This window comes from Onychomys torridus, chromosome 22 (genome assembly GCF_903995425.1).
Source record: "Onychomys torridus chromosome 22, mOncTor1.1, whole genome shotgun sequence".
Classification (NCBI taxonomy): Eukaryota; Metazoa; Chordata; class Mammalia; order Rodentia; family Cricetidae; genus Onychomys; species Onychomys torridus.
Genome location: NC_050464.1, coordinates 42341156 through 42361301, shown reverse-complemented (window position 1 = coordinate 42361301; position 20146 = coordinate 42341156). Strand labels below are relative to the sequence as shown.

Here is a 20146-nt window from a genome sequence, read left to right as displayed (position 1 = left end):
GGAGTGTCCACCCTTAAGAGATATTCACACGGAATATAGGCTTGTGCACACCCATGGAAGAGCTGACTACATTCCCATGTTAGCTCTAGTCTATCACGGGTGTGGTGTGGGCAAACTGAGTGGGAACTCCTTTCTCTCCATGACCTACAAGAGCTCAGCTAGTGACTCAACTTCTGTGTGCGGCTCAGCAGGGAACTGGTCTGTGGAGAGGTGTTCAGTGCAAAATTGTGGAAGATGACTGAGGCTGAGCACCCCACAGTGCCCCATCTCCCCAAAAGGTGACCCCAGTGTCTCTCTAAGGGCACCCCGAACTCCCACTGCCCTTTCTTCCTGCAGCCTGCACCCAGAGAGTGACTGTGGCTCCCATGACCTGTGGTGATGACTCCATGTGCAATAGTCACTGTGGCCCACAGAGGCTCAGGGACTCAGGAGACATTTCTTACTGAGGGATACCAAAGACAGAGCTGGTATTGCAGGAGACCGTGGAAGAGGACATTGGGGGACAAATGCATTTTCAGGCATTATGTCTCAAACAGGGCTCTCTGCTCCCCAACAGTGCTGCTTTTGCATGCCCCGTGACCCCAGGCTGTATTCAACACCAAGCACTCTGCAGCTCTTCCAAAGCCAATAAACCCAGGTTAGACCTTCAAACGAGTCTCCTCTCGCTCACCCCCGGGTTCCGTGTGCTCACACTGCCAATGGAATCCAGCCAAATACTGACTCAGGACCTGCTGCTGGGTATTCACATGAACCGCATTCATATCACTTTCTATAAACATATAATGAAAAGTTTTTGATTTTTTTATTTGAACATCAGTGGCTAATAAATTTGATTCTGGAGCCAAGTTGTCTGGGCTTAAATCCAGACCAAAGCTTCCCTGCCAGCATGACCTTGGCCACGGATACATTCTCCTTGGAGCCTCAGTTTTCTCTGGTGGAAAGTTAGGCTATACCCATTTCAATCTCCGTCCAATGACTGTTAGAGATAGGTGGTTAGTAGCCACCCTGGCTCAGAAGGGTGCCTATGCACAGAGCTGTGTGAGTTCTGTTCTATGGTTCCAAGGCTGCCCTTGCAGACTTGTGAACATCTCAGACCCTGGTGTGTCACACACAGAACAACACATTACACCAAATGCGGGATTCTATGTGTTGTTCTGTGTGTGACGTTTCAGGCACTGTGGATACACTGGATGACAATTCATGGAAGAAGTCCAGTGTCTGTGAGTCACCCTGCTGTCCAAGATTCCTGAAGTGTGAGGTGTAACGGCTCCATCTCGGCAGGCAAGATCCATGGCGAGTAACTGTGGCGTGCTGGCCTCAGTCCCAGTGGTCGGGGCCTCCCTGATTGTGTCCCCTGAATCCCTGCAGTGACATATTTTCTGTAAAAGTCAGGAAAGGAGCAGTGCGACTTTCATTCCTCCCACTAAGAGGTAGAATGTCCTCAAGCTACACAGGACATGTTGGCCTATGGAAAAGGCAGTGTGGAGGAGAGCCTGAACTAGGAGCCAGAACCTCTACCCACTCACCCCAAGTGTGAACAGATACCACATGGACACACATGAAAGACACAACACACACATGCATACACAGAAATTGCACACACATGAACACATAGGTACATACAAACACACACACATCACATATTGCACACACACATAATCATAAGGACGCAGCACATGCATACATACATAAACACACACATACAGACACGTCACATACTACTCGTGCATATACACCATGAAGACACACCACAAATACGCACAAACATGTAGAGACATGTCATAAACCCTTTGTACATGTGCACATTCACTAACAAAGGAGACTCATGAACACAGAAACGCGCACACAAACACAAGTACACATACATGAACACATATGCATACCCATGGACAAACACAGGTACATATGCAGACACATGGGCACATGCACACACAATGGACACATAAACATGCATGCACACATGTGGATATAGCCACACATAACAGGTACATGCATGCACAAACACTCACATGCAGAACCAAGAGCTACAAAGTCCCAGAGACCTTGTCTTTCTGTGTGAAAGACCCACCACAAAGTAAGCTCCTAATAAATGCTCCATCATTTATTCATTCAGTAAATATTTGCTAAGCACCAGCTACATGTCAGAAATCGTTTCAGGCACTGTGGATACACTGGTAACCAGGCAGACAGGAGCTCATATCCTGCGATCCCGGCTAACAACCCATGCTGTGTGACTTCCGTCATCTCTCCTGATTCCAGCGGTCTTATCCAGAACTGCCTATGTGGGGCTAAATTAGAGCTGGGGAGGCTGGCGTTTGTTGCTGTTTTTCTTCCGGCCGAGCGTGCACCCGAGCTCTGAGGGTTTGGGGAGCCTGGTTAAGATTTGCTTTTCTTTTATTTGTTTGGTCCTGATGCTGCAGTCGGATTGCTCAAGTCTCCAGCCTCCTCTACTCTTTTTAATCCCTCGGTCCCAGACGAGGGCGGCCAATCAGATTAGGTTTGGCCACAGTCAAATCAAGGTGGCTCTGACTCACTCCTTCGCCCACAAAGGCACCTCACCACACCCCGGTGTGCGCCCACAGCACAGTCCTGACCGGCGTTCCCTAAGGCTTCGTGTCTGTAGGGATCAAGCGTGTGTTTTATCGCCCTAGTTAAGCACGGGGTGTAGAGGGAGGTCCGAGACTCTGCGTGGTACCGCGCTCTGGGCCTCGCTCTTGGCGGGCCTATCCTGGCCAGGGGTGGCGCGCGGGATCGGTTTGGGGCGGCGGGCGGGGCAGCGGGCGCCGCGTGCATGCTGATGAGCTCAGGCCGCGTCACTGCGCACCGGCGCCGGGGTTTGGAGCGCGCAGGAGTCGGGCGCGCAGGAGCGGGGCGCGCAGGAGCCGGGCGCGCAGGAGCGAGCGGAGCGCGCAGGAGAGGGACGCAGCAGCCAAGGCCTCGCGCCGCCTCCTGGCCCAGGAAGCTCCCGGCAGGCGGGCCCTGCTGACTATGCGGGCGGTGCCTCGTGCCCGCAGCCCCGGGCGGTTTCTGCGCGCTGGAGAGGAAGGGCGGGTCGCGGCGGCCTGGAGCGTGGAGCCCGCGTGTCGGTGCTGAAAGAACAGCGCCCGCCCTTGCCCGGCCCATGGTCCCTATCCCGGCCGGCCGCGCTCAGGCTCCTGCGGCCCCGGGGCTCCGGGGATGCCCGGAGGGTGAGGCGGCCCGGTCCGAGCCGCGCTCATGGCGGTGGCCAGGAAGATCAAAACTTTGCTGACGGTCAACATCCTGGTGTTCGTGGGCATCATCCTCTTCTCGGTGTACTGCCGCCTGCAGGACCGTTCTGAGGCGCTGGTGCAGGTCGTGCGAGGAGCCGATCGCCGGATGCGCAATCGGCTCTCCAAAGCGAGTGCTCTAGCCGACCGCGAGGCCATCCTGCAGCGCTTGGACCATCTGGAAGAGGTGGTCTACAACCAGCTGAATGGTGAGCCGCGGGTGCCCCGGGATGGACGGGAGGAAGGTTCCTGTGTCAGGACATTACTGTGTCCAGGAGCGGCTGCTCACATCCACCCCACAGTATCTTCCAGGGTCCAGGGTAGAAGCTACTCTGAGTCCTGCAGAGGGAATACAGGAGGTAGCAGGAAGTCTGAGAGGCCTTCATTGGCAGAGGGCAGTAATAGTGTGACCGCACCATCCATTCTTCCTGTGAACACTTGGGAACTGTCCCCTGCCTCCCCTACAATGACTCCAAACTTACTACCCAAGAGAAGTCGAACTTCTCAAGGAAGAGCCTCTAAGGCACCGCCAGGAGAGTAGTGAGGGGCTCAGGCAGTGACTAGATCCACCGTGACAGGTCCCAACAGTGGCCAGTTCACAGCCAGGGGCCAGGGGTATCTTACAGAGCTGTGAGAGTGGGGGTGACATCTAGGTCCACAGCAAGGACCCAAAGAATCTTTCCAAGCCGTGGGTTTAGATTGGACTCACTCCTCTCTCCCTGGAGAGATGGGAGGAGGGCATGACGGCTGCCCCTCTAAAGTGGCTGATCCCATCCTCCTCACTGCAGGGCACAGAGGGTTCCTTTCCATTGAAGCTGTGCCCTCTGGCCTGGATAGCCCTTTTCAAGGATGCTCAGGGCTCCCACAGAAAGTTTTGTTGTAGGAGAAGTGTGAGAGACCACTGGTGCTGTGTTGACAGATGGATTCAAGTGTCTGGCAGGAATGTGTAGGAGCCAAGTGCTCACATGGACTGAGGTCACAGTGCTTGGGAACCCCTGAGGCATGAAAGTGTCTGCTTCTGGTGGCCTCTTTGCTTTTTCATGAGGAAAGTGGGGCGGGGTGGGGGGCTCAGCCAGGTCACAGCAGGTCACAGTAGATGGGGTAGCTGTTGGGAATAAAATAGTTACATGTTGGGTGCAAGATGAATGCACCTTCTCTGTCCCCAAGGGCAGCTCCGTGAGGTTTCAGGTTGGTGTGAGCCTACCGCACCAGCAGGCTTCTCCAGTGCTTTGTGGCTTTGGGCAGAGGCAGCTCCAGCAAACCTCTTTCTGCAAGTGCTGGGAACTGTCTTCAGCAGGCTGTGACTACAGCCTACTGGGCATCTTCAGCAGGGTGGGCGTCGTCTTCAGCAGGGCTCAGGCCATACGTTGCCTGCTTGCTGCGAAAAGTGTCACCTGGGAACTCCTGAGAGAACTGGGTTCCAGGCATACCTCTGAGCACAGCCTCGAGGGACCAGGTGCCATCTGGGGACACAGGCAGCTCACGTGTCCTCATGATAACAAAACCCTAACTTCCCGAGGGCTTTCTCACCACCCACGGAGCTCCTGGAACCCACGGCAGTCCTGACCAGCTCCGTGGCTTCTCAGTCAGCTATTCAGCTGAAGGCACAGAGGAAGAAAGTTGAGTTGGAGCAGTGGCTTGGCCATGCCGCCGGTGTGATTCATCTTCTGGAAGACGCTGGGCCCCGTAATAGCACGGAGCTTTATTGAAGTGTATTTGCCAGGGTGTTATGGTCTGTTTTATGGGGTGAACCAGAGGATTATATAAAAACATTGGCACCATTTGAGCTTGTATAACATCATGCTGGCGAGCCGGCCTCATGAGCTGTTTTGTTCTCTAGTTCCCCAAGGACAAGAGGGGCCGGTATTTGGTGGAAGGAAAAGCTGGGCCCCTCGGTCAACTTTGCTGACATTGACGAGAACAGAATGAAGTTCCCCCCTGGCCTCTCTGTTCCTCTGCCCCTGCCAGTTCCATTCTGCCCCTCTTCCTTTCCTAGTCCCCTCTTCTTCACCTGTCCTTTATGCCTTTCCTCCCCACCGCCACTCAGCAAATCCCTTCCCTTTTCTCCTTGCCTTCCCCAGTTCGCCTTTCTCCTCTTTCTCGGTGCTGAGGCATGCTTGCCTTCCTCTCTGATTCATATGCTTAGCAGAGTCTCAACTCGGTTGTCACTCAATATTTGTCCAGGGAAATAAGCAGAACCTAAGTCTAGCATTGGTCTCAGGTGGGTTCTGTGGGTGGGGGGAGCACAGAGTTTTCAGGGGCTGTCAGTTTAAATGAAGTCATTTAATTTAGGCATCCTTATCCCACTCCCGGTCTGGTTCAAAGCCTCTGGTGGGGGGTGTGGAGGGGAGCCACATGAACTTCCTGGAGGAGGCCAGGTACTCTTCCTGTCACAGCCTGTTCTATTTTAGATCCTGGAGATGTGGGCTTGACCCCCAAGGATTTCTACCTGGACCTTATCTCAACTGCATTTAAACACTAGGAGGGAGCAATTGCTTACATCTGCCTGGACTCTCCCTTTGAACTCCCTCCTGGCTGGGGAGATGAACAAGAAAGAGGAAGTCCTGGGGAGCGAGGGGTGTCTTCTTCCTTTGAGCCAGGAGGCACAGGAGGGTGCTTCGGTGTGTTGGGTATGCCACTCTCCTCATTCTCTTTGGCTCCGTGACCTCATGACATGTCTTATTGACCCTAGCAGAGCACCCCTGTGTGGTGCAGACTCAGGCTCATAAGGACTGGGAAGAAGCGTTTTGTGTGGAATGGTGTATGGTCCCTTTCATGTGTGCTTGAGAATTGCTTCTAAATCCAGCGCTCAAGGCAAGAAAAAATGTTTATGGGAAAAACTCATCCTCTGAATATCTTAAATTGCACATAAAGCCCAGTGTCCATGGCTGTGTGAGCAGCTGGTCCAGGCTCTCAGGAGCAGTAAAATTTAAATCCTCCAGGCTTGGTGCTGCTTCCAATCTGATGCCAGGATTTCAACCCCTTTCCCCTAGTGATTGGGAAGTGGGAATTCAGGCTTTTTTTTTTTTTTTCCCGAGACAGGGTTTCTCTGTGTAGCTTTGCGCCTTTCCTGGATCTCGCTCTGTAGACCAGGCTGGCCTCGAACTCACAAAGATCCGCCTGGCTCTGCCTCCAGAGTGCTGGGATTAAAGGCGTGTGCCTCGGCCGCGGCCGCGGCCGCGGCCGCCACCGCCACCACCACCGCCCAGCGAATTCAGGCTTTTGTAGGTACTGGGTTTGCCCCTCTATGAGTCTGTGAAGCCCAGCCCCGTACTCAGCTACTGAAAGCCTCATAGGGTGGAGGAAACCATTTGGCCCAGGATCTCACGCCCTGGGGGGCTGGGCTGTGCCCTGAATTCAGAAGTAGTCCCCTCTTGGCCTACATACCCAGTGACCAGAGGAAGAAAGGCGTGGAAGTTGCGCTAGGGTAGACGGTTGTTCTTGAGGGGTCATTTCTAAAATCAGAGGACATGTGCTTGTTAATTCTCTCTCATTTGTGCTGCCCCAGCCCACGTGTGTTCGCCGTGCCTTCTTACAGTTGCACTATTCAAAGCTGCGGTTGGCCTTGTGGTTGGGAGAGAAAAACTAGGAGCCAGGAAGTGGAGTGACTTGCCAGGGTCGTCTAGGAAGTTGGTGGCAGCAGCTGCTTGGAGAGAGAGCAGGACCTGCATTTCTGATATTATCACAAACTCAAGTTAAAAGCAAACCAGAAGATCTCAATGTGGGCCCCAGATGCCAGCCACAGAAGTCCTGGCTCAGATGGTGTCTGTCTACTTTGTAAATACTTGCTTGCCCTCCTCTGGGGTGCTGGTCTAGTTCTCCTGACGAAGTGCTGGTGTGCCTCTTCCCCTGACTGCAACACCTGTGCAGACTGCTGTGTTTGCTCCCCTCCTCCTTTTCTGGTGTTTTAGAGACAGGATCTCTCTACTGTCTAGCCCCAGCTGGCTTGTTTCTCTGTTGTGTACACCAGGCTGGCCTTGAATTCTCAGAGATCCACCTGCCCTCTGCCTCCTGAGTGCTGGCATTAAAGGAGTGTGCCACCATGCCCGGCTCCTTTGGTGCCCTTTAAGTGAATAGTTTTTTCTGTGGTTGCATCTCTAGGGCCTGACACCCAGGCAGGGTGGCACACTCCTGGATATTTGAGTAAATGGGCATTTCTCTGAGTTACACATTGCTTTCAATAGAATAAGTTTGATTTTTATTTATTTATTTATTTATTTATTTAGAGACAGGGTCTCTCTCTACATAGCCCTGGCCTCCTTGGAACTCTATGTAGACCAGGCTGGCCTCAAGGTCACAGAGACCCCCCTGTCTCTGCCTCCTGAGTAGCGAGATCAGAGGCATGTGCCACCACATTTGGCTGAGAATAAGATTATTTTAGGCCATTGTATTCCATTGCCATGCTTGTTGGCAGAGTGCTGAATGGAAAGTGTTGTGGAAGGTCACACACTGTTGCACAGCTGTCGAGATTCAAAGGAAGCAGCTTGAGTGAAGGGGATGCAGGGAATGTGGAGTGAGCCACGCCGCAGGAGCATGATTGTTCTCATGCTATAATCCTGGGTTACTCAGCTCTCGTCTGTTTCCTGCCAGGAAGTGTGCCCTGCAGCCCAATCCCAGTGTGCACAGCTTTAGAAGTAGGTTTCATGTAGGGTTGAGATGGAGGGGCTGGTTGTGGCGATTGTTAAAGGGCAGGAGTTCTGAGTTGCCTTCCTGGCAGCAAGGCTGGGACTTCCGGTCAGCACTGATCTTCCCAGCCATCTCGTGTTGGGCACAATGAATTACCATCTATAAAGGCCTTTGGGAGCTGGAGCAGAGGCCAGAGGGAAGGAAGGGGAGGCTGGGAGGATTGTCGAGCAATGGTATGGCTTTTCCTTATAACCTTTGGCTTCAGAGTAGTGAGGACTGAGCCTGAGGTGAGGTGTTGGAGTTCGGGATGGCTTGATGCTATGGCTGGGGAATGTGGCAGTCCCCCACCTGCTGCTGTGTCAGGTGTGACAGGACATGCCCCAGATCTCTGTCCTACCAATGGCCATATGCTCAGATGTATCTGTATCCTTAGAACACTGGCTGAGTACAGTGAGCTTATCTCTTGGATGTCCTTACAAGGGGTGGCCCATTTCTGTTATGCAGGGGACCAAAGACAGGTGGTAACAGACAGAGGCACAAGAAGATGATGAGGTTGGAGGAGGGTGTGGGGCTGGACCTGGGGATTGGCTTCAGGCTCCCTTGGCAGGTCCAGCACACATCCCTCTTGAGCCTCTGGTTATGCAGGGGTCTTAGCTTCTGGAAAGGGGCCCCTTTGGAACTTTGCCCACTGGAGAAACATGGAGGATATGCCCCATTTGCAGGGAACATGGTTGCAGGCAGAAGGGTTCTTGTTCCCCTGCAAGTGTTACTCCTCAAAATGGCCCACTGCTGGTTCCAGGTGGCCTTCTCAGCTCAAGCCCATTGGTTGTTACCCTTCTCAGAGTATATGGTCCTACATGCCCCCTCCCCAAGTGGCAAGAGTGGTGGCAGCTGGGAAAACAGCTGCAATTGGTTGGATTGGCTGGACTCTGCCCACCCTTCCCTCTTTTACAGCCTGCCTACTTCTGACAAATAACTACTGAAAGTCAAACAGTCACTGTCCCGCTGGAGGATGGCCCTGGCTCCATAGCTGGGAAGGTCAGGGCGTGTGATGGCTGCCATTCTGTCTACGCTGTGCAAAACTCTTAGAGCGGCTTTGGTTATGGTTTGGGTTATGGTTTCTTCAGTTGGAAGCAATTTGGTTCTACCTTGCTGGAGTGGTTTTAAGATTCCTGCTACACCTTGCTCCTCCCAGATGGGCTGCACAGTCTTCTGGATACCCGTCTTCATCAGAGATACAGACCATACACAGTTGTATGGGGACCCCTGAGCCTCCATACGACAAGCAACCATATGACGTGGAGCTGAAGCACACTGCCATGCCGTTTCCCTGTGAGCAGTGGACCTAGTCTGGCTGAGTCTGGGGCTGCAATCTACACAGACGTGGGGCGGGGAGGAGGGACCAACTTGTAGGAAAGCGCTCACAGGTGGTGGCCCCGGCCTCAGGATACACTGGGGTGGAATGATTATGTTTACAATCTGGCTTGCAATCAGCATATTTCAGTCTGTTACAGATACACTACAGAACTGTAAAAGATGATTTATCATTCGTTCGTCGGAGACTGGATAAAGTGAGCCTCTGCGAATTCTTTTACTGTATCTGCCTCCACAGACAGGCAGGTGAGGGCTGAGGTGGTTAAGAGGGCCGACTGCTCTTCCAAAGAATCAGGGTTTAATTTTCAGCACCCATATGGCGACTCACAGCCATCTGTAACTCCAGTTCCAAGGCACCCACAGGCACCGTAGGCATGTGGAGCACAGACGTACACGCAGCTAAAACACTCATACACATTAAAATTTTTTTAAAAAGCCAAAGAAATGCAAGTGAGCTCTGGGTCTCGAGACCAGCTCATCCACCTCACTCTGTCTCAGAAAAGATGCCCTGATAGGGAAGGAACAGGTGTAACGTCCAGCAGGAAGAGGTAAGGACCGCTGAGGGAGGCAGAGTTAGCATTCTCCCACTTGCTCAGCAGGGTCCTTGAACTCTGTAAAGATGAGTGTGACAGTTCCTTTAAATTTTTTTCAGAAGGAGAGGCTCACTTTGCAAGTCATTTCAAAGGTTTTTTTGGGAGGAAGACGGCATTGTAGCTAACACGTGGCAAAGTGGTCATTAGCACCATTCCCAAGCACTCTCTGCTGCCCCCTTCTCTATGGAGCATCCCAGGATTGTTCAGTGGCTCTTTGTTCCGCAGCCCTTGCTGACCAAGAAAACAGACCTTTGTTCCATAGGATGTGCACACTGGTGAAGGACAGGGTACCCTATGGAGATGTATGAGGGGAGTATGTGAGTGCTTATCATGAGATCCTTTCAAGTTAGGAGCCCTGTGAACTCACCCCGTGCTGGCAGGGGCCTGGTGATACCCAAAACTGTGCTGAAAATTCCATACTTTCGAAATACAGCAGGCTCCACCTGCAGAAGGGAGTGGTCTTCTCATGCACCTCTTTGGTTGAGCAGTGACCTCACATAAGGACAGGGTGGGTACAGAGCTCTTTCAGCAGAGGTGATCTGCAAAGGGAGTGAGTGACAGAGCAAGTAGGTGGGTGAGGGACTTGAGGTGTCATATGGGTTGAACTGTGTCCTCCAAAATTCTCATCCCCCAAACCTTAGAATGTGGCCTTATGTGGAGGGAGAGAGGGTCTTTGCAGATATTGAAGATGAGATTATGCCGTCTGGGGTGAGCCTAAATCTAATGACATCTGTCTCTATGAGAAGAGGAAAAGGGGGTTGGAGAGAAGGCTCAGCAGGTAAGAACACTTGCTGCTCTTTCAGGGAACTGGATTTTGATTCCCAGTGCCTACCTACATCAGGTGGCTCCCAGTTGTAATTCCAGCTCCATGGGATCTGATTCCCTTATGAGGCCTCTATGGACACCTGTATGCAGGAAATGAGAGAGAAGACACAGGAAATGGTTTATACGGTCAGAGGCAGAGACAGAGACAGAGCAGTGTGGCCTTAAGCCAAGGGATTCTGGAATCTGCCAGGAGCTGAAAAGACAAGGTGCCTTCCTTAGAACTTCCACAGGGACAGGACTCTGTTCATTATGCCTGAATCTCAGACTTCCGCACTTCCAACTGGAGTGAAATCCAGAAATCCATGTCAGGCCCCCAGGTATGGTGCTGTGTTGTGTAGCTGAGGATCTGCACACAAAGGGACAGCCAGGAACTCTCTCCAATAAACATTTGAACTGAGACATAAATGAAGGGAAACAGATAGAGTGGGTGTCAGCAGATGCAAAGGACCTATAGTGGTGTGAGGGCCCTAGTGAATAATGAGGGAGAGAGAAGTATTGTATAAGGTATCTTTGGGGAGGCAGGCAGAGGTCATCTTGGTCTCCTCAGTGGCTTGTCAGGTCTGCAGGTATCAGCTGTGCTCCTTGGCTCCTGGGAGGTTCTGGGAGATTCCTAGGGAGATGACAATAGAAATGCTCTAAGGGATGCCTGATTTTTTTCTTTAAGATTGTGTGCATGCATGTGTGTGTGTGTGTGTGTGTGTGTGTGTGTGTGTGTGTGTGTGTGTGCATGCGCCATACCTGCAGAGGCAAAGAGGGCTTTGTGTTTCCTGGAGCTGGAGTTACAGATGATCGTGAGCAGCCCAATATGGATGCTAGGAACTGAACTTGGGTTCTCTGAAAGAGCAGAAAGTGCTCTTAACCATCAAGCAACTTCTTCAGGCCAGAAACCTGGACTTTTAGCTAGGACGATGCTTCTGCCTTACTGACAGGTTTTAAAAAGCATCCATGATTTCTCTTGGATATTTCGGACCAGAAGAGCTTGACCCAGTCAGTGATGCTTTTGTTGTTTAGCAGAGGGGAAAGAGCAGGGTTCCCAGGCAACCCAAGAGCTGGACTGTCCCTCCATCCATGCTGGAGGGTGTTACTCTGGTTCGCACGGCCTGTGACTGACCAAGCCCAGTCAGGGCTTCGAAATTCAGTGCTGCAGCTACAGGGCCCAGCGACTTTGTCTCAGGTGTCCTATGTGTCCAGTTTATTGATTTATGGATTGTGAGGTGCTGAATACTGTCCCTGATCCCACCGTCTGCCAGAGACCAGCCCTTTACAGCTGCAACTCCAGCTACGTCCCCAGGGAAGCCCTGCCTGGCTGAGCGCCCCTATTTTCATTAAGAGTGTGGCCATTGACCAGCTGGGTTCCTCTCCAGTTCTGCCCTTCCCTGTGGGCATCGTCTGCCTCTCTGAGCCTCAGTTTCTTCACTTGTGAAGTAGATATGAGAGTCTTGTAGGGTCTGGAGGAGTTATTGTAGACAGGAGCCTTACTACATGTTTTGTAGAGAAGGGACTCTGTGACATGTGCACCCCTCATCTGTAAACAGGCAAGTGAGTCTGACTCACAGCATGGACCTCCAACTTTCCAGTCAGAGTCAACAACACTATATATAGCCTGTGGCAGTTTCCAAGGCAGCCTCCTTATTGACCTCCAAGAGGCCATCCCCGTGTGTGTGTGTGTGTGTGTGTGTGTGTGTGTGTGTGTGTGTGTGTGTTTAGGTGTGGGGGTATGACTGCCTGTCATTGCTCTACTTTAAAATTTTCTATTTACTAGTATTTTTGATAAACAATACACGATGTAGGTTATCTTTTTGTTGTTCTTGTTTCCAAGACAGGGTTTCTCTGTGTAGCCCTGGCTGTCCCGGAACTCACTCTGTAGACCAGGCTGGCCTCAAACTTATAGAGATCCACCTGCCTCTGCCTCCCAGATGCTGAGATAAAGGTGTGCACCATCACCACCCGGAGCAGGATGTCGTTCATTGGTAGCAATGCACTGCTTACCTTAGAGACCTGGATCGAGAAGTGGAGACCATGAATGGAATTTGACTGAGAATTTGATTTTCACTGCTCTAGAGGAGGGCGGGACCTGGGAGAGTGGAGCTGATGAATGAGGCGGACGAAAGTCTCATGCACTAGACAACTTCATTCAGAGGCTCAGACAATTCTACTCTGAGGGTTTAGAGGAGACACATGAGTAAAGTGTAGAGGGCAAGGCGCTCTTGGCTAAGACATGGCGTTCCATAGAGGCATACATACAAACAATAGGCAGTTGTAATGAATGATCTGAAGTGAGCTAACTCCTATCCGATCCACTTGGGAGAGGCACGAAAGCATAATCCAAGAACAATTTTGTGTTTTTAAAGAGAGCTTACAAGACTCTTGGTTTCTTGGATGTTTTTTCACAAGCACTGAGAAATCTCCTCACACAACTCCATTCTTGAACTGTGTCCTGACATAGTTAATGTGATAGTTGATATCTTCCAGTGTGAGCTTGCCTGTTTTAGCTTAATCATACACATTATTCACCAAAAATTAGGTCATCATATTTGAGGTATGTGTGATTTGCAAAGAAGTTAGTCATATTTTTAAAATGTATTTCATAAGAATGGTTTTAAGCAAAGTTACCTACCTGGCTATACTCTTGACTTTTAAAAAGAAGGACAAATTTAGTTAATTCAAAAATGAGTCAGTTTCAGGGAATCCGCTGAATAGTGTAAACTTGACCAGTTTGCAAAGACTGTGGGGAGGAAGGAAGGTGAAGTATGGTGCTCTTTGGGGCTCCAGCCTGACTGTCCTCCCTGGGGCCATCAGTGTGACAGAGTTGGTAGAGAGACACAGCCAGCTCTGGGTCTGGCTCCTGGCCAGAGCACCCTGCGGCTCTCAGTCTGATGAAAATAAACGAACAAAGAAGACAGTCTGGGTGTTTGGGTGTCTGGGGAGGGAGGCAGCACAGGTCAGTGTGACATTTTATCATGGTTTAACAGTGTTTGTGTAGGGAGGGTGGCTGGTCACCCTCCCTGCTGGCTGGTGGGCAGAGTCCCTGTGGCCCACATACTTAGGCGCAGTGTGCATGCTCTGTGTTCTGCCTGGGGCTGATTGGGTACTATATTGCCAACCCTGTTGGTATGAGTGCCTGGTGTTAGGGGCTGGACCCTTGGGCCCAGGAGGGATTTGGGTAGTGCTCACCTTTGTCACAGACCATCAAAAGAATGTGCAGCAACTCTCAGGCCCCACAGCATCTCTTTCTGGGTCAGGGCCACCTGGTGCCTACAGCATGGTTCCTGGAAGCACTGACTGACTAAATCAGGCCACAGCCCTCTATCCAGCCCACAAGACCCCTTCAGTGCCTCAGCTGCTGGCAGTGTGTTTTAAAATACATATGCCAAGTACAAATGTTCTTCACAGTGCTGTTCCAGGCCTTGATGTTGTGCCTGGGAACAAATGAGGCCCTGTCTCAGGACCTTCCAGATACTACTCCAGACTCCCTGCTCCATAGCCATGGAGCCCAATGACAACTCCTTCCTGCTGAGTGTACCTGCGTCTTTAGGAGGGGTCTGAGCTGCAATGCAGGAGGGTAGGGAGAAGGCTTTACTTAAGAGGACTAGGTACTCTTCAGGGCCTCTCTGGCTGTAGGTCTTGGGGCCATGTGGCTTTCAGCTTCCAGGAGGATAGGAGAGTGGAAGACATTCTAATTCATTTAGAAAACCTCCAGATCTGTGGTACAGCATAGATGCTATGCATTGAGTTAATACTTTCGGCAGATGCATGGACACAGCACATTGTGCTCTTCATCACGTGATAGTGGAGCCCATGAGATCGCTGGTCCTGGCCCAAGGGCATACATGAATGCAAAGTTGTGTGGTGGGGATCACGTGCACTGGTGTCTCCCAGGCACTACTCACCATGAAGCGTCTCTCTCTGTGAGCTCCTTGGGGAAGGTCCTAGCATCAGTTCTGGGGCTCAGTGTTACTCCTAAGTTGGATCATCCCTGAGAGAGATAATGGGGAGAGCCTTTCTGCCTATGTCTAATGCTTATGAGAAAGCAGGGCTGAGGGGATGAGGCAGGATGGCCACATGGCAGAGACTGGCCGGGCACTCTGTGACTTTCAAATGAACACTATGCAGGTGTCCAATCTGTATGACTAGCTGAGCCCATTTTTTCATGTAAACCCAATAAATTCTCATTCAAATTTCTAATACAACCAATCAGAGTAAATCCTGAGAAGATTCATGTAATATATTTTGTTCAAAATATACAACCTTGGTTACAGTGTGGATTCTGAGTACCCTCTTGAGGATACATGCAGCAGGTCCACCAGTGTCTGTCTGTCACCTTCTCACCACCATCATGCCTCTGTTGGTGGCCCTGGCCAGATGAGTTCCATGTTGAAGTGGTATACCTAGTCTAAGTTTCTTCCTATAACACCAACTTCCAGTGTGCTCCTGGCCATGCTGCAGGTGCAGGATACTTCCCTGAGGAAAGTATGCCAAGAGCTCCATGGGCCCCATGTCTTGGTGAGGGCCGGGGAGAGAGAGAGAGAGAGAGAGAGAGAGAGAGAGAGAGAGAGAGAGATGTGCCTCTTCTGTCTAGTGCCTGGTGTAGGCTCAGACCCAGGTGTGAGTAAGTAAGACTGGTTAGTGGAGGCCCAGGGGGCTGTCATTCTCCTGGGGCCTAGAGGCACTACATGCTTATCTTTATAGTCGGCAGCCTGCTGTCTCCAGATACCACCCCGTTCCACTTCCAAGGCCCCAAGATCACATGAGGACCCTCCCCATCCCAACCAAGAAGCAACCTGTCTCGTCTGCCCCCTCACCCTCACTCCCACCTTTTGAGGTGTACATGCCCAGCTTTGGGTAGCGGCTGCTATTGTGTTGTCCGGTAAGCAGTATGCACAGACTGCTCAGCCGTGTTCAGTGTTTAGGAGAAAGCAGATAAGCAGAAGGCTGAAGTAGGGGTGGGAAGTCTTGGCATTTTCAGTGGTGCCCAGATGTCCTGGGGCAGCAGTGCCCAAGGAGTGGCCAGAAAAGGGCATGGAGTATGTATGGTCAGCGGGGACCGGATTATGGAGACTCTGAGTCTGTATTTTCTTTCAAATGCTGTTAGAGTTAGGGAGCATTTGGGCCAAAGCAGAGTGTGGAATGTAGTGCGTGATAGTTGTGTGTTGTTTGCTGTATGGGTGGACTATATTCCTGGTCCCTTACTCTGAAGATACTGATTCATCTCATCCGTCAGTTGTGCAAACTCAAATGATCTCCCTGACCACAGTCACTCTTCCAGAGAGCCAGGTCAGTATAGGTTAAAGTACTCAGTGGCTAAAGAGCGTGTGCCTTTAAGATGGAAAGAGGCAGTATTATTGGATATTGGTTGGGACTGCTGGACATTTGATAAGACAAGAGGGCCCAGGATTGATGGCCCCTGTCCTTGATTGGGGACCCAGGCAAGGAGAAAGCAAGACTCACTAACACCTTGGACAGCCCCCTTCTGAAAGTTGTGGGGCAGGGTACTTATAACATGGCTGGACTTTCCTCTAAGATTTTCCATTTTCCCAGGGAGGCAAGAATCAGGGCATGGGCTGAGACCTGTAAATTACCTTCCTCTCCTTCCCTCAGTCTCTCTCTTTAGAGATACCTCTATGGCACTAGACAGTTTGTTTTTAAAATATTTGTAATTTTTATATATTTTTTTGAAACAGAGTTTCTCTGTGTACCCTGGTGTCCTGGGACTCTGTAAACCAGGATAGCCTTCAACTCTGCCTGCCTCTGCCTCCAAGTGCTGGGATTAAAAGCATTTGCCATTATGTCTGACTAAAAGTTTTGGTTTGTTTTCAAGACAGGGTTTCTCTGTGTAACAGTCCTGGCTGTCCTGTAATTCGCTTTGTAGCTCAGGTTGGCCTCAAACTCAGAGATCTTCCTGCCTCTGCCTCCTGAGTGCTGGGATTAAGGGCGTGCCCTGCCACACCCAGCTTTATTTATTTTATTGGTGTTTTACTTGTATATATGTCTGTGTGAGAGTGTTGGATCCCCTGGAACTGGAGTTACAGACAGTTGTGAGCTGCCATATGAATCCTGGGAATTGAACCTGGGTCCTCTGGAAGAGCAGCCAGTGCTCTAAAACACAGAGCCATCTCTCCAGCTCCCTACACTAGACAGCTTTTTTCTTTTTCTTTTTTTTTTTTTTTTTGAGCTGAGGATCGAACTCAGGGCCTTGTGCTTGCCAGGCAAGCACTCTACCACTGAGCTAAATCCCCGACCCGTAGACAGCTTTTTAAAGTATGTGTTTGAATGCATGTTTCCTTTCAGGTAGGGGTGTTACAGAATGTGCTACATGCTCAGGTAGGAACATTGGATTTTATTGGACTGAGACTACCAGTCTACAAGGTGGGGAAGTATGGTCTTTAATTTTTTATTTTTATTTTATGTGTATGGGTGCTTTTTAAACTGAATATATGTCCATATATTATTTACTTGCCTGGTGCCTGTGGATGCCAGAAGAGGGCATTGGCTTCCCTGGAACTAGAGTTATAGATGGTTGTGAGCTGCCATGTGGGTGTTGGGAACTGAACCAGAGTCTCCTGGTCTACTGGAAGAGCAGTTAGTGTTCTTAACCACTGATCTATTTCTCCAACCCAATGGTAAGTGTTTTTAAGCTGTGGCACTACCTTTAAGGCCAGAATCCCAGGGCTGCTGAGCACACCAGACTAACTGCCATCCTGATGTGTTTTTTCATGCCCCAGAGTGCTGTGCTCTGCCACTACCAGGCCTTTTCTGAGATGGAACCAAGGACTCAACAGACCTCAGCGGTAAGGATGGCTGGGGCAGGTGGCTGCCTGGACTCTCAGGGGCACTGTTCCCAGCAGCCTCACTGGTGAGTGCTGGCCCCTTTGGAGAAAGTCTTAGGGTCAAAGCAGCCTCACTTCCCATGTTCCATGTCTCCTACCTGCTCTCAGTTCTGAGTGAGCCTCAAACACACAAACAAAATAAAAATCAAACTACTGTAAACACAAAGATGTGTGTGTGTGTGTGTGTGTGTGTGTGTGTGTGTGTGTGTGTGTGCACTCTTGGTCCTCACAGACACCTGTGATGGCACTGGTCCTTAACTTGTATTGCTCAAGAGGAGACCAGAACCCAAGAGACCTCACAGATCAGTGATGGCAGAGGTGGGATTTGAACCCAGGTGTGACCTCCATACCTCACTGAGCCTGGCCAAGGAGACATGACCTAGTTGGGTCAGAGCTGGGTGTCATATCTCCTACTTATTGCAGTAAGAAGGATTTTTTAAATTTTTATTATTTTGAAAAATTACATTTATTTATGCATTGTGTAATGTATGTGCGCATGCACGTGCATGTGGTTACTAATGTGCACACATGGAGGTCAGAGGAACCTTAAGGGAGTAGTTCTCTCCTTTTACCATCTGGGTTCTGGAGATCAAACTCAGGTCAGGCTTAGCAGCAAATGCCTTTACCCACTAAGCTATCTTGCCCAGCTTGGAACTGTTTTTATTTTAATATACAATCATCAGTCACTCTATTCATGTCCCAATTTAAAGACTTATTTATTATGTATACAGTGTTCTGCCTACATGTATGGCTGCACACCAGAAGAGGGCCCCAGATCTCATTACAGATGGTTGTGAGCTACCATGTGGTTGCTGGGAATTGAACTCAGGACCTTTGGAAGAGCAGTCAGTGCTCTTAACTGCTGAGCCATCTCTCCAGCCCCCTTCATGTTCCAATTTAAAGCCAAGCAATTCTTGGTTTTACTTTCAAGTAGGCAGATCATAGGCAGTGTCTGGGCTATGCACGGAGGAATTACCACACATTCCGAGAAAGCTGTGGGAAATACCTGCTGGTACTCCAGCGCTCAAGCACTTGACGGTGGCTGGGAACATAGAGATGATCTTGATTGGCAGGAGTGGAGTGTGTGATTCCCACAGGTTGAATAGTTGGGCTGGCCCCACCTCTGTGCTTGCAAAGCCTCAGTTATGTGAGTGATATCTTGTTCCTCAGTGTCTTCCTATGTAAATGGGATGGTAGGTGCTCACCTCTGGAAGAATGCATGGGACTTTGGGAGAAGTGCCTGGCATGAGGGGTCTCTTGTCAGGAAAGATCTGACTCTCATGGGTTCTGGTTACCATTTCCTCAATGCTGTCATTTCTGCCATTCACTGACCACTTGACCTTCCCACCCAGCTCCACAGGATCAATGGCATTGTTCTTTAAAACTAATTTTTAAGAAGATTTATTTATCTTAAGTATATGTGCACCAAATTTGTGCAGTGCCTACAGAGGCCAGAAGAGGGTGTTGGATCCCCTGGAATCGGAGTTACAGACTATTGTGAGCTGTCTGTCATGTGAGTGCTGGAAACCAAACCTAGGTCCTCTGCAAGAGCAGCCAGTGCTCTTAACCCCTGAGCTATCTCTCATCCAGCCTGATGGTATTCTTCTCTGATGCTTCCATGTAACCAAAAGTCGTGAGTTTCAGGCTTCCACAGGAACTGGGGAGGAGGTGGTGGATGTGAGCCCTGTGTGCCCTGAGCCCAAGGGCAATGCTGAGCTCTGCAAACTGGCCTTTCTCTGAGATCCTCCAGTCAGGTGTGAGAAGCAGTAGCCAGTGTCACTGTTCTCTGAGGGTGGTGTGCTGTCAGAGGTGTGAAAACCCGCAAGAGCACAAGGGAGCGATGTTTTGATGACAAGTCAGATGGCTTCATGGAAGGGGAGGCCTTCGAGCTATTTGGTGTTGGCGTGATCTGGACCCAAATTCCAACTGGATGACCTCGGGGGAAGTTATGGTCTCTCTTTGAGCCTTGGTTTCCACATCTGTGAAATGTGACTTATCATTCCCTGTGATTGGATCAATGAGATTAAATATGAGGCCTGGAGAGGGCTTGGTGAAACCAAGTTGATCTTCAGAAATGATAATGAATATTTAGAAAAGACAGTTGAAATGATGGAGGATGTGGATAAATGGGTAGGATAATGCCAGACATGCAGTAGATAAATATTGCCTGGTGGGATGAATGGATGGCTAAGTGGTTGATAGATGAATAGATATATGGGTGGATGGACAGATGGATGCATGGACAGATGGGTGGATATCTGTACTATGATGTCCACCACCACTTCACTCAAGTGTCACTGTTAAGGTCACCCTAGACCACCCTGTCCTTGCTGCCAATAATCATTAGACCCATCCTGGGGTGGCTGGTTGCTATATGGTGAAGCTGTGTGGCATTTGTGGGCTTACAATGTAGGGAAGAGCTATGAAATCCTGTGTTCCAGGGGCTTCAAGTCCCCCCCTCTCCCCCGCTTTCTCTCAGTTGAGTTCAGAAGCTCTATGGGAGGATTTATCAGATACAGTCTCTGAGGACGTTTCCCAGTTACTGTTATGCCCTGCAAAATGTTAGTGACCTCATCATTTAAGGATATTGGTCTATGCTATTGGCAACCTATTATTAGTGCGGGTCCCCGGGGAATCTTAAAAGACCTAACTA

General features: G+C 50.4%; 1 protein-coding gene across 3 annotated transcripts in view; it reads left to right on the top strand.

Annotated features, from left to right (window-relative positions):
- Positions 1-2871: 2871 nt before the first annotated feature.
- Galnt9 (polypeptide N-acetylgalactosaminyltransferase 9) overlaps positions 2872-20146 on the top strand; it is a 73771-nt gene continuing 56496 nt past the window's right edge. Inside the window, exon 1 of one of the 3 annotated variants that reach the window (XM_036171969.1) lies at positions 2872-3457. In XM_036171969.1, the coding sequence (XP_036027862.1) occupies positions 3217-3457 (241 nt within the window). In that variant the 5' untranslated portion in view covers positions 2872-3216. The remainder of the gene's footprint in view (positions 3458-20146) is intronic. The other 2 variants (XM_036171968.1, XM_036171970.1) reach the window with 2 other exon arrangements.